General features: G+C 41.9%; 2 protein-coding genes across 5 annotated transcripts; one reads left to right on the top strand and one right to left on the bottom strand.

Moving 5' to 3' along the window:
* Positions 1-654: 654 nt before the first annotated feature.
* fan1 (FANCD2 and FANCI associated nuclease 1) lies at positions 655-6476 on the bottom strand. 2 transcript variants are annotated; one of them, XM_052061497.1, is made up of 14 exons: positions 5113-6476; positions 4902-5042; positions 4001-4202; positions 3683-3916; positions 3472-3603; positions 2847-2955; positions 2643-2762; positions 2385-2549; positions 2143-2299; positions 1666-1722; positions 1485-1588; positions 1222-1416; positions 974-1102; positions 655-869 (listed from the first exon to the last, which is right to left on the bottom strand). In XM_052061497.1, exons 1-14 carry the CDS (start codon positions 6158-6160, stop codon positions 732-734), a joined length of 2931 nt encoding a protein of 976 aa, XP_051917457.1. In that variant the 5' UTR covers positions 6161-6476; the 3' UTR covers positions 655-731. The 2 variants fall into 2 exon arrangements, with proteins under 2 accessions (XP_051917457.1, XP_051917458.1); XM_052061498.1 differs by lacking the exon at positions 1666-1722.
* Positions 6477-7509: 1033 nt separating this feature from the next.
* apba2a (amyloid beta (A4) precursor protein-binding, family A, member 2a) lies at positions 7510-17457 on the top strand. 3 transcript variants are annotated; one of them, XM_052061503.1, is made up of 13 exons: positions 7510-7665; positions 8441-8483; positions 9394-10575; positions 11278-11382; positions 12139-12178; positions 12293-12432; positions 12579-12665; positions 12747-12932; positions 14098-14277; positions 14354-14566; positions 15213-15332; positions 15436-15576; positions 16711-17457. In XM_052061503.1, the coding sequence occupies exons 3-13, from the start codon at positions 9583-9585 to the stop codon at positions 16780-16782; spliced, it is 2277 nt and encodes a 758-aa protein (XP_051917463.1). In that variant the 5' UTR covers positions 7510-7665; positions 8441-8483; positions 9394-9582; the 3' UTR covers positions 16783-17457. The 3 variants fall into 3 exon arrangements, with proteins under 3 accessions (XP_051917463.1, XP_051917461.1, XP_051917462.1); XM_052061501.1 differs by having other exon boundaries at positions 12287-12432; XM_052061502.1 differs by lacking the exon at positions 8441-8483 and having other exon boundaries at positions 7515-7665; positions 12287-12432.
* The last annotated feature ends 95 nt before the right edge of the window (positions 17458-17552 follow it).

Genomic DNA, 17552 nt, shown 5'->3' with positions numbered 1-17552 from the left:
AGCAGTTTTTAATTATTGGCTATGCTCAGGTTCAGGTGACTTTAGTCTATAGAAAAAGAATAATGTTCATTGCTAATAAAGGACTTAAACTACAAAGTTTTAGTTAAAGTACAGTACGTCTAAATGCTTTCTTGACTTCTCCTTCCTTACTGACCTCCAAATGACCCTCGTGCCCAATGGCTAATATATGTTAAATAATGTCAATTCAATCAAAGCATTTAGTTTTTTCATATAACAATACAGGTGATTCGATGCATTTCAAGGTTTTGGGGAGCTAAACCCAAATTTCTTTCATCCATGTGGTTTTGCTGCACCGCCATGACGGTGTTCCTTGTTTCCAGATCTGAAAGGTGGAAACATATGCTACCAGTAATAATGTCATAATTTCTTTGACATCTGTGTTGGTATTTGTTTCAAGATGAAATATCTGGGCCACAATGTCAGAACAGGAAAAACACCAGCAGGTTTGTGTGAGCTGTGTTTATCTCGAGCAGAAAGCTTTTTGTCAACCAGGCCGTTTTGAGTAATGATGCTCCTTTTTGTTGGAAGCAGTAGTTTCCGCGATAAATAATGGCACTAGGTAGCACATTATCCTCCACTTTCACCCTGCAATTCATCCATCTGAGATAAGCAGCACAGTGTAGATTAACAAAATAGAAAAAGGCATTGAGGAATTTTATTTCAGTTTGTAATTGTTTCTTGAATCACTTTGGTCTGCACTTTTTTCTTTTTTATTCCACACAGGATCCTCTTGCTCCGGTGGCCACCACATGACACACCTCCACATCAGCACCCAGTTTTTGCAGCTCATCTAGCCAGATCTGTTGCTTCTGGGACAGACGATCATTCGGACCTTTCACCTCCACCAGCTAAAACAGCAAACGCCACTGACTTGAAGCAATCAGGAATCACAGTTTTTACAACTATCATTCACAACACAGCATTTATACATGCATGGTGTGGAAGACCCCACCTTGTAAGTGTTATCACATGTATTCCATACGACAAGGTCAGGCAAACCTCCACGAGAGTGCCTGAAGTCTTTTGCCATCCGTGCTGTAACTCCTGCTAAGAAGGCTCCACCCAAGCATGACACGAGAGACTGCCAAATAAACACCACGGATTCAATTATCAATGCCGTGACACACAATATCCTTTTGTGAGCACAGAAGTAGACATCATTCGCAATGCATGACTTTAGGACATTTGAAAGCAAATTACCTGGGCTTGACTCAGCGAGGAAAATAGCTCCCAGTTGGCACATGAACACACTTTACCCTTTTGGGAAGTCCATACATCCTCCAACATAACGCGCAAGGTTTCTGCAGAAGCTTCACTAATTAATTGCACACGGTAATCCACTGCTTCTTTTCGGTTCTCATAGAAACAATCAGTGTGAAAGTCCAGTGGGCATGCCTGTGGCAGAAACAGAAAAGATGTCCGGATAGTCTCGAAACATTATTGCTTGTTTGTGCATATTATACCTGGTAAAGATTTCGGAAAACATCTGGTATGCCGTCCATAAAAATGATGTCCCACATCAGTAGGGCAAAAAGTGTTGAAAATGTTGAGCCCTCTCCATGGATTCCTGTGGAATTATAACAAACCTTTTTTTCACTTTTGTTGTTGTTGTTTAAGCAAATGTTTCTCCCACCAGCTGCTCACCCTTCCTTCCTATTATGGTGCACCCGCAGAATTGGATGTGGTGCCACCCCCTGTCGGCTGCAAAGTCTGCGCTCAACAGGTTGGATAATAATGTGACCCCCCACCCCTCCACCACCAACCTCCATATGTGCTCGTGTTGTGTCGTACATTAATGTACACCTGTTTGCGGCGATTCTCTCCCCCCCCCCCCCCCCCCCGTCAATCCATCTTGTGCTCCCCTTACAGGATCTCAGTACGTTTTTTCCCCCTCCCCCTCCATGATATTTATTTTTCATCTGCGAAAATGGGCCGCGGTAAAATGTGACTCCGCGGACTCCTGTTCTGCATCCCATGTGTTGGTCATTGTTTTTCTTTGTTTCTGTGATGGGTCATGTCTGTTCCATCATTACAATCTGTGGTAAAATGACAATAAAACTATTCCGATTCTCTGAATCTGATTGTTCTAAATCCTAAAGCCTATGTCGTGCTGATGCTTACCCTGGTCAAAGCCTTGCTGGCGGTAATGTGCTAAAGACAGGTCTTCCACAGAGCATATTACAGTGCCATCAGTAAAATCGTCCGTATTTGATGGTACTAGAAATCGCGATTTCCCCGTACCCCCTTCATGGGGGAACAGTTGTCCTCGGATGGATACCTGCAGACAACGATCCAAAGTTCCAAACATGTTAATGACAGGTTTTAAAATGTACTTTCACCGATGTAGTGAAATAATGTCTGACATGTCTGACATCCTGGACATCGACAGTGGGCAGATCTCTGAGCTGCAGATGGTACTTCTTGAAGCTGGCAGACTCTCTCATCCGAGAAGCTCTCTGGTAGAGGGACAGCTTATGTCCCGTTCGCACGAAAGGGTCAGACAAACCATCTCTGATAGCACAGATAGCCTGCGGGGCATTTGAGGTGACAACTCAAACAGCAGCGTGACAATTAACAAGGTTTTTTTTTTTTTAAATGAAGCATCAACTAGATGCACTGACTTCTTCTGTTTTTTTGAGGTGCTGTTGAAGGTTCAGGGCCAGTCTGTCCCACCAGCGCCCTCGATTGTTAGGACAATAAACATCCTGCAGAAGTAAGTACCGCAACTCGTCGACAGCCTCCTAGGATATTAAAAAAAACGACAACTTTGCTATCCACAGCACATGATAGATAAGTTAAAAAAATACTTGATCAAATGAGACAACCTCATAACGACGTAGCCTCTGTAAGATCTCCACGCCTCTTGATAATATCCTTGTGTAGGCCCATCCCGTGGTGAAGCTGCGTAGGAACACTGGGAGCTCCTTTTGGTGACTAACAAAAACGCAACATGGCAAGTTTACCACAATGACAATGGACGCTAAGTACACTTGCACAACACGATGAAATTAAATATAAGCTGTATCAAAATTTGTTTTTCTAGTATTTTATACCGTTGTACAGGACTTACACTGAGAATTTTTTTCTAATATTTTGGTAGCTAATTTAGCTATGAGAAGGGCTAAATAGTAAATGCTGAATTTCTACACCACTGCAAACTCGGGCTAAAAGATAATAACCACCATATGGTTCAATGATTAACTTTCTGAAAGTGTATTCGATCTCATTGGACTGTGTAGATTAAAAGTCAACAACATGGTAGCCCTTTCACATTTATCAGTATTCTGGTAGTAGCTTTTTAAAAAGGTTGACATCACCTCTGGTGTAGATGTTGTGGCTAGTGAGCGCATGGCATTCAAACAAGTTCATCAAATTAGCCACCAAAATAACCTCACTGAAGAGTTCAAGATTACTTTTTTCCCATCCGATCTTAAACAATGCTGGTCCAACCTGAGGTCACAACTCGTCTTCAGGTGCTGCCATTCATTCTTGGCTGTTGTATACAGGTCCAGAGCCTCTTCCCAATGACCAGCTTGCATAGCCAAGGTTACCTCCTGCAAGGCTCGGATAGATGCTTCATACCTGAGAGGATTCCCACAGCAATGAGAAATGAACGGTCACACTCAAACTACCAGTACCCGGGACCACACAATTAACTCACTTGATGAGGTCGTCTCTCTCCCGGTACACCCTTGCCATGCGCTGCACTGTGTAATCTGGGAAGGCCAAACGCCCTGAATTGACTAGCAGGATGGTATAAAGCTGGCTCTGCCCAGCTGCTGCCATCTCCTCCTCATCCATCATGTCTGTCAGGGAGAAGAGCAGAAGGATGCGAGAAAAAACAGCCCGAGGAGCGCTGTGCAGACGCACACAGGAACCAGCGAGCTGTTTCGCCCTGTAGGAATAGAACGAAAGTGATGACATCATGATTTCAGTTCAACTATGGCAGATTTATGGCAGATGTATTAGGTTATCTCACCTTTTCAAGATGACAGCTCCGATGTTGTTTTGAGCAGGGCTCAGGGAGAAGAGAGACTTCTGCTTGCTCAGCCGCAGGAGCCCGTCTACTAGCTGTTGTTTTTGAGTTCCTGAACTGCCGAGATGAAAAGTCTTCGCCAGCGTCTTGAGGTCGGGGGCTGGCAAGAGGTCAAAGGCTTCTTCTATGTTGCATAGGTCATTCTCTTAAACAAAACAAAACAAAACCGAGAGCAATTTTAATACACCTACAGGAAGTAAAGATGAAATAATAATAATACATTTTATTTATAAGCGCCTTTTAAGACACCCAAGGACACTTTACAATAACAAAAAACACAAAACAATACGGGTTGAGCAGCGGCAGCCAAAACGCGCCCGCGTTCACTCAACCCGAAGGTCAGAAAGAAACCACAGGCGAGGGAGAGCGGGAGAAAAAAAACCACGCTCGAACTGCCCTCATTTTGAGGATAATTTGAGTGAGGCAAAAAAAAAAAAACAACTCCTGCACAAGCATATGACAGTTACAACAGGTCACAAGACATAAACAATGAAGACGGTGAATCAAGGGAATGTATGAGGGAGGGGGTAATGGTGGGGGACTAGCTTCCCTGCATATTTTCATCAGGGGAAGGTCGAGATAGCAGATGTTGTTTTGGTAGCAGGCTGCCCAAGAATTTAAGACAGAAAAAAAATGTTTTGACTGCTTCCACTCTCCTGGTAGACTTTCTACAACATGTTGGGGGCATGTCTCTTCTCTTCCAGGAGAACATTTGTGAATTCAGAGGTCAGTGATATCAGCACAAACATTGACCTGTCTCACCATATCTCTTCTGATTCTTCCCAAATGTGTTTGTGGTACCGCAGCAAATCGTAATCATATCTTGAGCAGTAATAGCAATTACCTGTCTGCAGAAGACCCCCTTGAACCAACTCCTGAGCAACCGGACCCAAATCACTACTTATTTCTTCATACTCCAGTTTCTCCACTTGAATCCACTTTCGTTTCCGCTGAAACAGTCTCACATATAACTTCTGTGCCATGACTTCAAAAGACAGGGACAAATATTTGTTAGAAACAAGGTGTTGCAGAGGATTTGTTATACTTCAGCATACCTGAGAGCTTCTCAAAGGCTTGCAAGAGCGTCATGTCATCCTGGTTGAACAGGGCTCTGTCGTCCTCGTTCTCTAGCACGGCCTGCAGGACAGTCTGGAAATTGCGTAGGTAGTAGGGCAGTCTTTGAGGGGGTGAGGTGTTGCCTGTTTTCTCAGGCACACACACTGTATGTAAATTGCTGCTGGTATTGTCCAAGATTGAAAGGAGGTCGTCATCCGCAGGAGAGGGCACTTTGGGTTTAAATTCAACACCATCTACTGTCTCTTTACCAAACGATACTTCTGTCGAACTGCTTACTTCGTGTTTTGGTTTCTTTCTTAAATTAGACACCTTACCTTTGACAGGTGTCTCCTTCTTTCGTTTAATGAGGTTGGAGGAAGAGGAGAGGGACACTTTTAGCCCAGGCTCCATTTTAAAGTCTTTTCCCAAACTTCCTGCTGTTGTTGTACATATCCCAGCATTTGTCGTTAACTCTATGGTTCTTTTTGAATCTCCGTTGGTTCCTGAAGCCTTGCTGGCAAGATTTTCTGTCTGTGAGACGCTAACATCATCCAAGGTGTCTTTATTCGGATCAGAAAATGCATGTTTAACATCTGAGTGTGTTCTATCATTTGTCTTTTCACATGTTCTAGATAACTTGGCAGAGAGACTTCCAAGTTCGAGCTTTCTGACTACAGTCTTGCTGCTTATCTCCTGAGAGACATTCGGAGATGTTCTCGTCTTGAAATAAGGACTTGTCTTAGTTTCTTCTTTCAGCTCCGGATCCAGCTGTGGGGACTTGGAGGAAGTCCTGCTCGGTGACACGACATTACTTGCTGATGAGGCGCTGCTGTCTGTTCTCTCAAAGTTCTTGCACTGCAAATCGATGTGTTCATTGATCCCAAATCTGGGAACCGTCTGACCACAAAGTGGGCAGGACAGTTTGCAAGGCTGCGGGTTGCTAAAGAACGATGAGATCGGTGTCGTGTTGACAGCGTGAGCGCTGCTTCTCTTCTTGGATAACGACAAACCCCGCCTGGCTTTGTGGTTATCTCCTTTACCTGTCATGGTCCAAATTAAACAAAAGTAAAAAATAAGGTTTCGGGCATATTTTCCGACAACTTTACGTGACGTACTCGCTACTAACTAGCAAATTTCAAGACAGCGTCGATGCTAATTTAGCCCCAAACGGGGATCTGACAGGGTTAAAGACGCGCAGTCAATGTGCGCCTGCAACAGAAGTTAACGCAATGCCAACAAATAAACACAATTCCAAAAAACACTTAGTGGAAGAGCCCGAACAGGTACTGTCCTCCGATTTTAGCCAAAGTGCTGCATAACAAACCCGCCGGTCAGACTAAACAAGCAGAAGAAGGAAATGATTTCAGATCATAGGAATCGAGCCCTAACGCATCGATATGTTTGCCCCCCTCCCGTGTATTACTTGAAATATTTCTACTTTTATTTATGGAAACTCGTTTTCGCAAGCAATAATAAATTTAAGGAAAAGTATAATTTTGTAATTTATTTGGGGAAAACGGGACACAATTCACATTGTTTTACTGCTGTATAATAATGATCATAATAAAAATAAATGTAATAAGTACAATCATCATTGTTGTTATTCATTTTTTTCTTCTTCTTATTTGTAACGGTTTTCACCATTGAGTCTTACAGTGCTCCTGGTCAAAAATCATTTTGAAAGCATAATGTAAAATAAAATAAAAATGTTGTTTAGTTTACTGTGACATTAGCAGTCAAAGGCTGTCATGGAAGTTCACTTTTAGATCCTCAGGGAGACCAATTCTACACATAGCCCAAGCGTTGTTATCGTTGGACAGAGTATCATTATTATGAAATAGTGTGTCGTAATTATGATTTAGTATCTCGTTATTATATTATTATACATGTGCAATTGAACATGACGAAATGTGATAAAATAATGCATAGTGCCCATTACCACAATTTATTCATTTATCTATCTATTTATTTATTTGCTTATTTTTACTTTGCCTGTTTTTTTAAAACTGCAGGAAACGGCTCCATAGTTATAGGGTTTGACTGTTGTACTATTGTAGCTACTGTTTGTTGATTTTTCTGAAACTGCAGACAACTATACCAATTAGACTACATCATTTACGGTCGTAGAAAGTGGTTAGGACTGCACGACTGTCTGTGTTTTATGTTATGTGTTGTGTTTATTATTTTACCTTATGTTAACTGTTTTGTAAAGCGCTTTGTTACAGCTGCCGCTGTTGTGAAAGCGCTATATAAATCAGCATGTATTGTATTGTATTGTATTGTACTTTGTATCTGTGTTTTATGTGCAATTATTGAAATATTAAATTATGTAACGTTAAATTATATCACGTGTGTGTTCTGCATAATGTCAACGTTGGGTGACTTGCTGTGATCACGTGACACATACCGTATCTTATATATCCAGGTTCCTGGGTTACTGTGCGTGTGCGGGTTTTATTAAAAAAAAATCACTACACCGGATGGTAATTTGATCGGAACAACACATGCTTGCTTGCTTCAAAAAGGGAGGACAACCGACCCTACGATTGACAGTAAGTGTGCTCTTGGATGTTTGCAATTATATTTGGGTGTTGGCCTCCGCTGATTTGATAAGAGACAAAGCTGGACGTGCTCATCTGGTAGCACATCAGTGTGTCAACATGGTGCAGTCTTTAAATCAAGGTCGATGTGCAGTTTTTCCTGAGAATAATTAGTTCGATTGGTGAACGCTGATAAGTGCTTGTCGGGTCTCATCCACATGCACAAACACGTCTCTACAATATTCAAATGTCGTATAATGCGGTGTTCACTCCATGGCGGAGCGACCACAACAAGCATCCCCTGCAGTTGCGGCAAAAGTTCGCCATAAAAGCGGTTTTGAAATAGCTCAAGGGCAAATCGAACTGCTCACACGCTTTTTGTAATGCGCGTTTTGGCTTTTTAATTTGCTTTTCAGCACCATGGAGAGATCAATTGAAATGGGAGGATCCCTCTCTCGTGATCGGATTCGATAATCATGATTTCATCATATTTGATCACAATAAAATACGGGGGTGGGGGTAATTAGGAGTAATCATTGCCCTCATTTTAATCATCTCGTCTACAATCTGAAGTGTTATTGTGGTGTGTCATACACTCTGCCTGTTGCCATTGCTTTAGTTTTGCGCACAAGTAGGTGTCAAATCATGTGATAAAGCCATTTATAGCCTCAGTATCTAATTACACTTTACATTTAGGATTTAGCCTTCTAATAGTTAAGGAAAATGAGTCGATTTGAAGTGTTTATACAATGAAACTACATAATTAAACTGTCTTTTATTTTGGCAGAACGGTGCACCAATGGATCGTATGTCCTCCTCACAATTCTGAGGTATGAAGTTCAAATCTTGACAATATAGCCTTCCTGCCTGTGTGGAATTTCCATGTTCTCTATGTGCTTGTCAAATTATGATTTCACCATTCATTCTTTAAGCAAAAACAAAAGGCATTGATAGTATTATTATTATTTATCCTGCTTTTGGATAAGTAAATGCTTTTCAGCATTTACATTTGTTACCAAGTCACTTTTTACAGTAACTTGAACAACTGTTATCCTTGACATCTAATTTCAAAATGAGTTATTCATCAATTTATTGTGAAAAAATGTGGATATATTAGGGGCGGCCCGGTATCCAGTGGTTAGCACATCGGCTTCACAGTGCAGAGGTACCGGGTTCGATTCCAGCTCCGGCCTCCCTGTGTGGAGTTTGCATGTTCTCCCTGGGCCTGCGTGGGTTTTCTCCGGGTGCTCCGGTTTCCTCCCACATTCCAAAAACATGCGTGGCAGGCTGATTGAACACTCTAAATTGTCCCTAGGTGTGAGTCTGAGTGCGAATGGTTGTTCGTTTCCGTGTGCCCTGCGATTGGCTGGCAACCGATTCAGGGTGTCCCCCACCTACTGCCCGAAGACAGCTGGGATAGGCTCCAGCGACCCTAGTGAGGATCAAGCGGCTCAAGCGAATCAAGATGAATGAATGAATGAATATATATATATATATATCTATATCGAATTACTTGATGCAGTTTTTTCATTGGATGGCATCTTTTGCAGAGTGTACCTAATGCTGCATGTATGGGGGGGGAAAAAAACTTGTAATTTCCTGTACAGCTTGCATCCATGGCAGAAAGAGATTGCAGTATGGAAATTTATGAATCAAATGTCATTTACAAAGAGTGCTTTTCACGGTACATAAGACAAGAATCTTAGAGAGCTTTGTTGTTGTTGTTTTTTATGTTCACAGGGTTGAGAGCAGCTGAATTAATGAGCCAGTAATGGCTCGTGGAAATAGGCAAGACACAATTTCCTGGGGGAGCTAAGCAGCACCAAGCAAAATCAGAAGAATTTGGTGAGGGGGTGGCTGTCTGTACAATCATCCTCGACATTAAAGGATGATATCAACGACCAGCTGACTCCTGCCAAGCACTCCCATATGAGTCGCGAACCAAGAGGCAAAGACATGGAGGACACATGCTCTGAATATGACAACGTGGGCTCTGACGTGGAGCAGGATTGTGACGAGGTGCTGCATTTAAAGAGGGAGGGCGGCATGGACATGAGGTACCTCAAGCAATACTGCCCAGAGGATGGAGGCTATGTGAAGAACATACGTCGTAAAAACGCAAATGAGGGCAGCGGTACCGCTGACCAGTTCACAGCCACGTCTTGTCAAAGCACAGAAAGACGTAATGGATCACAACCAGACGCTAAGCCCCGCAAGGCAAGCTGTCCCTTGAGGTCTCGCTGCACCCCGGTTGCAAGGGAGGCAGGGGAAGGGGAAGAAGTTGGAAAGGGCCTGGAGAATAAGCTCTTCTTTTGTGACGGGGATGAAATAGAGCAAGTGTTGGATGGGGCCAGATTTATAGAAGATTTAGAAGACATAGAAGCCAGTGATCAAAGACAGGGTGTCCCTTACCAGGACAATGAAAGGATTAGAAAGGGCCGTGATGAGAGAGACAGAGAAGACAACAGCACAATTACAAGAAACTATACCATACCGGGAGCAAACAGAAATTGCGAGTCATCTCACATGAGTTTGAAGGAAAGACAAGGGAAAGGACGAGGCAGGAGGGCAGCTGGACAGGATATTGAACAGATTACCTGTGGGGTTAAAGCTTGCACGACCAACAAAAATGAGCGAGTGAAGACATCATCCAAGGAAAACAGAAAGGCTCCTGTGCGGACCAAAGCGAAATCCAGCAAGCCACACCCATCCCCTCGTCATTCACACGGCCAAGCACCTATAGACAGCCAGAAGGCCCAACCTCAAAGAGAGGCTGCTTCTGTTCCCAGTCCCAGCGCCTCATGCAACACCCAGGAGAGTGAGCCGAGGGTCGTCAAGCCGTCCCCAGCACTCTGTCACACGCCTGAGCAAGAGCAAATGCCGCCTGGGAAGAGTCAGAGCCAGCCACAGAAAGCTCAGCAGGTTAGTAAGAGTCATTTGGAATGGGATGAAATGCAATAAAGTAGAATCGAATGGGATTCAAATCAATGGAATGGAATGGAATTTATTCAATGAAATTCACTTAGCAGTTACAATCTGTCAATGGCGCCAAAGGGCACCTCAATTGTCTTTAATGAAAAGGAAAACATAAAGGACCGGTGAGCGGGAAAAAAAAAAAATATATGTACATTCTAAACTTTAATAACAATAATACATTTTATTTATACGTGCCTTTCAAGACACCCAAGGACACTTTACAATAACAAAAAACACAAAACAATACGGGTTGAGCAGCGACAGCCAAAATGCGCCAGCGTTCACTCAACCCGAAGGTCAGAAAGGAACCACAGGGGAGGGAGAGAGGGAGAAAAAACCCACACTCGATCTACCCTCATTTTGAGGATAATTTGAGTGAGGCAAAAAACTCCAGCATAAGCATATGACAGTTACAGAAGGTCACAAGACATAAACAATGAAGAAGGTGAATCAAGGGAATGTATGAGGGAGGGGGTAATGGTGGGGGACTAGCTTCCCTGCATATTTTCATCAGGGGAAGGTCGAGATTTGTTCCCATATAGGAGGTGCACAGTATGAGATTGGGGGAAAAGACCTCTTACAACAGCCACGTGGGTAAGAGACATCAACAACAAGATTCAAATATTTACATGTTTTTTCCAATGGCAGGAAGAGAAGCCAAGCCCCACCGTGATGCAGGAGCAAGTTCCCGAACAGCCGAGGAGGCCTCAAAGTCCAGATCTCCCCCCAGATGATGATAGTTCATCCCCCAAGGTTAAAACATCAAGTGCTTAAAAAAAAATCTCAAAATTCGTCACTTGGATGTTTTTAGAACCATCCAGTGGATACAGAAAGTGTGCAAACCTTTATGTAAATACCAGAATATGTAAAACACAGCAACATTTTAATGCATAGATAAAGCTTGTGTGTACATGGAAATCATATTCACACATGTATGCACACAGTGTGCTTTTCTCCATATATAGTGCAGTTCTGTGATCATTCTGAGACCTTTTCACAACAGTGGGAAATATCACAATAATTAAGTGCACACAATCGTATATCAGTTAACTGATATAATTAACGGGATCCATCCATCCATCCATTATCCGAGCCGCTTTATCCTCATGAGGGCCGCAGGCGACTGTTAAGCACGCTCGCATCACAGTGCAGAGGTCTGGGGTTCAATTCCGGCCCTGGCCTGCGACCCGTGTGAAGATAAGTGCTCTGATGATAGATGGGTGGATACCTTTGAAGAATTCACCGTATAATTTTTTTTTACTGCTTTTCAATGTTGTTGTCCATTCGATTGGTTATTCACAACCTGAGTATCTTTGGATATGATAACTGGTTTATTTATTCGTTTTGTATTTCCTTATATAGAATTGGATTTTAGCCCGAGATAACATGATTCATTTTTTGAAATTTAAACTCTCACTACTGAGACTGGCAGTATGCACAGATAATCTCTACACGTAATTTATGAATAATATTAGATAACTGACTAAAATCAACATTTTCTTTCCAAAGAAAACACAAGAAGCTGCTTCATTCCCCAGTTTTGAAGACGGTAAGTTTTTCTGCATAATCGTAAACTGTGTATATCAATACAAGTCCTGGCACATTTGTAAGTCTTACACTGGAAGCTTTTTTTTTTCTTTGTGGCTATTTCACAAAGTCCCAGGTCCCTGTGAGCCAGAAGATCTTATCGATGGGATCATCTTTGCCGCTAACTACCTTGGCTGCACTCAAGTACTCTCTGACAAGAATCCATCCAAGACTGTCCGCATGTCGCAGGCCCATGAAGCCGTCAGTCGTATTAAGGTAGCCGACCTCTTTGGTCATGCATCCCTGTTTGAACTTGGATTTGTTTTGAGACCACTGGTCAAGTTACCACTTACAGAGGTTTCTATTTCTACAACATGATGACGCTGTACTTATTTTAATTAGCCGACTTTTTCATGTAAAAGAGCCAAGATGAAGACTCCCAAATGATGACGGAAGTCGACCTATTTATTTCCACTAAAACGGTCAAAGTGCTCAACGCTGACACACAGGTAAGGAAGAGTGTGTGCCGTATCAGCTTCAATCTTTGTTTGACTTGTCATGCCGAAAATTCATTCTTTTGCTCCTTCCAGGACACAATGATGGACAGCGCCTTGCGTACCATCTCCTATATCGCTGACATTGGCAGCATTGTGGTTCTGATGGCACGCAGACGCTTGTGTCAGGCGTCAACGGAGGATTTCGCCGAATCTGTTGAGTCGAGCGGCGAAGGGACTAGTCAGTACGGCATGATCTGCTATGTCTTTGAGTCCGAGGATGTAAGTAGTCATTCGTATAGTTACAGTAAATGAAATGATTAAACAGACATTGGGTTGCATTCATTCAGTAGTATGGTAGCAGAGAAAGGCACAAAGACAGGTCTAGTAAAGCTTGCTTTGAAGGGTCTGATGCAGAAGAACTTTGGCGTGAACTGATTTTGATCCCATCAAAAACCTTTGGAATAAACTTGGACACAGATCCCCACGGATACACTCCCCAAATGATTCCATTATAGTGATCCATTGAGATATGAGTGAGCCAACTTTGACACACAAGCCATTGTTTGGCTGATTTGGGATACAAACACTGTATGGTGGCAGTGAACTCAACTCATAAGATAAAATATCCTTTATTCATTCATTCATCTCACAACAAGCAGCAGTTGGACAGATAGTAATTGATTCTTCAAAAAAGAACATGTGTCAAGCTGTTTCATGCTACTTACAGTTGAGGTTCACTGATCAATTAAACATAAAACAGAATTACACGTAGTGTATTTAACACAATCATATAACTTTGTTTTACAGACTTCTAGCTTAATGCTAGCACTTAATGTAGATGAATAGCATCTTTTTGGAGGGGTTGTAACCCCTAAAGCAAGGTATCATTGAACACAAATGATGGTGTTACACAGGCTGACATATACGATCACAATACCTCCAAGTAAATATTCTTTGACTAATATTATTGCCTTCCGGAGGAGCTGAAACCGTCTCAATGTACAGTGCAGTGGCCCACCGCTATTCGCAGGGGATATGGACAGGATGGGACTGAATAGCGAAATTTCGCAAATAATTGACATAGAAAATGTGAATAAGCAAGGGATTGGCTAAAATGAAAGTGATGTAAGAAAAACTGGCAGCAACTGTTTAAATTCTTTACATTGTGTTACATGAGTCCGTGACTGTTTGTATTTTAATAAGTACAACATTACAGAGTGCTATTTGTCTTGTTATAGAAACACATTACAAACATTTTGTTGGATTTCTTTCAGAGGCTAGAACACATTAATGGCATTTGCATTCATTGGGGAAAGATAATTTGGAACGCAAGTGTTTACGGAATGAACTAAACTTGTATGTCGCGGCGCCGCTCTATTTGAATATCTCTTGTTGTTGTCAACAGTGATGTCATTTTTGCTGAGTCGTATCCCACCTCCCACAGGCCCAGCTCATCGCACAGTCCATTGGTCAGGCCTTCAGCGTGGCCTATCGAGAATTCCTGCGAGCCAACGGCATCAATCCGACAGACTTAAGTCAGAAACAATACAGCGACATCATCAACTCCCAGGAAATGTACCACGATGACCTCATCCATTTCTCCAACTCGGACAACTGTAAAGAGGTTTGTGATAAATGACGATTCTTGTGAATCTATGATGAGCAGATGGGAAAATCTGAATACATCTTATGTGTTGTAGTTGTGGGTAGAGAAGCAGAAAGGGGAGAACCTCGGGGTGGTGATTGTCGAGTCGGGCTGGGGCTCCATTCTGCCCACTGTCATCCTCGCCGGAATTCTGAACAGTGGCCCAGCAGCACGCTCTGGCAAACTCAGTGTTGGTGATCAGATTATGTCCATCAATGACACCAGCCTAGTAGGGCTGCCTCTCGCCACCTGCCAGGGCATCATCAAGGTATGAAGTCCTCTTCAGTCACACTTGATATATGACTTTATTGTTCTACTCGGGACTTTCATGCAGATTTTTTAGTTTGCATGTAATGCACCAGTGATAACCTGTCCGAAATTGATGGGCAACCAGTTCAAGGTGTAGTCCAGCCAGTTAGGCACTTGACTTTCTGAATGACAAATAGAATTGAATGGGAAGACAGAGATGAATGAGTCTGATATGACAGCATAATGATGGGAAACTGAAGCTTCAAAAATGCTTCATGAACCAGATGTATTTTTTGACTCCTTTAGGTGGCAGTCTGCTCAACATTGGGGTAAAAGCACAATGACTTGCCATTTGATGTCATGTTATGTCATTTTTGATACCGCTTATCCTGTACAGCGGAGGGAGGGGTATCCCAGCCTACTTCAGGTGAGAGGCGGACTACACCCTGATTGGTTAATGATTTCACAAATTAATTATATTACAGCCCTAACCCTCGAGTGAAGAAGACATCACCTGCGTAGATATTAACTTATCCTGAGAACCATCTAAGATGTGCATAGCCAGTCTCAAGAGTTTGCACTGTCCACACAATGCCTTTTATAGTACTTCTTTCAGTGAACCCACATCCACATGCCTTATATTCTCTTTTTCTGGTATCTTCCAGGGTTTGAAGAATCAACTGAAAGTAAAGATGAGTATCGTAAGCTGTCCTCCCGTCACCACTGTCCTCATCAAGCGGCCCGATCTTAAGTTCCAGCTTGGCTTCAGTGTTCAAAATGGCATAGTGAGTGTCCAGCAAAAAATAAATTAATCAGTTATGGGGTGAGAGACAGACATGCCAACATGATACAAAGTTTTCTTGAGATAGATCTTTTTCTTATTTTCAGATCTGCAGCCTAATGCGAGGCGGGATCGCCGAGAGAGGCGGCGTTCGCGTTGGACATCGAATCATAGAGATAAACGGTCAAAGCGTGGTTGCGATGCCACATGAAAAAATCGTGCAGACTCTGTCCGTGTCAGTGGGTGAGGTAAGAGATCTGTCATCTGCAGGAGTACCATTACAATCTTCCCCTCACTGTTTTGCAGTCTTTATGCTCACATAAACAAACAGGTTGCTAGCAGCATTTGAACATCTGCTGTGTGCCATCTGCTCCAAATGCAGCATTGCAGGGTCAGATTTATTTTTTTAAAAAAGTATCATCATCATCACTTCTCATTCTCCTTATTTGTTGTCTTTTGTATTGTCTCTAAACAAACAAAGTCTGACATCTTGGAACGGATTTATGACATCTTGAGCATTTTTATGATGGAAAAAATGGTATGGCACAAGCCACTTGAAACCAAGAAAATTACAATATATTCTATTTATTATAGTTTCTTTATTGATATTTATTTTTATTTAATTAATCTCTTATAAATACTGTAGCACACTTTGTGATACATAATTAATTGAACAACACGCCAGAGTAAGCAGAAAAAAAACAAGCAAGCAAAGGGAGAACATGCAGACACTACACAGGAGGGGCCATGCTGAGATTCAAACTCAGTACTTCTTGACTGTGGGGCAGATGTACTAGCCACTCTCCCTGCTGTTGGAAATCAATCAGTTTTGAGTATTTGTATTTTAATTAGCTCTATTGTTTCATGTAAAGTCCCTGTAATGTCCTCTAAATTTGACACCACATACAAGAGTTGTTAAATGGATGCTAGCTGAGCTATTAGGCACTGTGATGTCATTTTCAGTTGACAGCAAGTGGCAAAATGGCCGCCCCTTGATATGGACAAAACCGGTGGATTTTTCTAATAATTCACATTCCACAAATGAATTAATCAGAATACGGTGTTCAGACTAGCGAGGCCGCACTGAACATGTTATAGGAAAGTACATTTTTGACTTGACTTTTGCTTTTTAAGTTTTTATATAGTCGGGGAGGGGTGATTCATACATGCTTTAGCCACACCCCCCAAAATCTGGTAAATTTCTGTGTACACGGTCTTTAATCGATTTTTTTTGTGTGCACTCCCTAGTTTTCTCAGTTCTCACAGTCACATCCTTTGCATCCATTTTTGTGACAAAGTATTTTCTGTCCCGTGGATTGGAGGGGATTAAATTGGAACGATGACTGCGTATTCATTCACATTATTCTTTAAATTTGCATCAGATCAACATGAAGACGATGCCCGCTGTGATGTTCAGACTGCTCACAGGACAAGAGACGCCATCCTACATCTGAAGACTCAGCATTGATTACTGATGAGCAAAGTTTTATTTTTCTATCATTTTAGTATTGTTTGGAGGGCCCTTGCTGCAATGTTGTAAAGAGGGTCCGGTTCTCATTTCAAGTTTAATCTTGAATTATATTCTCATAATGGCCTTACAATGTGAAGTCTGTCGTGCTGTGTGTGAGTGTGGAAGAGAAGTAGCTTAATGGTCACTTTTATTTTCCTATGAAAAGAAGTGCATTTATATTTGAGTTAGTCATTTTTATAGTGTCAATGTAATTCTACTGTACATACTACGGGATACTCGTGGACTGGATTGGGAAGGAAATATTACTCCGCCTACATTATATGCATGGTATAACGACAAATTACAGACCAAGAATTCATGCTGTTACAGTAAGTATTACACATGTACTGTATTACTATGTATAAAGCCACTAAATTACTTATATTATGGAGACGCTGAAGGCCAAAGACACCCCTCCATTTTAAAATGCAGTTTTAAGAGATAACCTTTCCAGAGTGTACAAGAATGTACATTACGGAATGAATGTAATAATGTAACACAAATAATACAATCTCATTGCTTCATTTTTGTTTTTTGCTTTCATTTTTTTTATTGACGTGCCATTAAAAAAAAGACAAAAAATCCACAAGTCTATATGTCATAAAGCACATTTACCAAATATAGTCGTTAGGTGTTAATTTGACCTCTTTTCCTTAATCCATTGAACTTGAGCTCACAAACTGCCTAGGTCAAAAGTTGACCAAGAATTCGGAT

Source organism: Hippocampus zosterae, chromosome 3 (genome assembly GCF_025434085.1).
Source record: "Hippocampus zosterae strain Florida chromosome 3, ASM2543408v3, whole genome shotgun sequence".
In the NCBI taxonomy this organism is placed as follows: Eukaryota; Metazoa; Chordata; class Actinopteri; order Syngnathiformes; family Syngnathidae; genus Hippocampus; species Hippocampus zosterae.
Note: the sequence above shows the minus strand (reverse complement) of the source record. Positions and strands in the feature narration are given on the sequence as shown.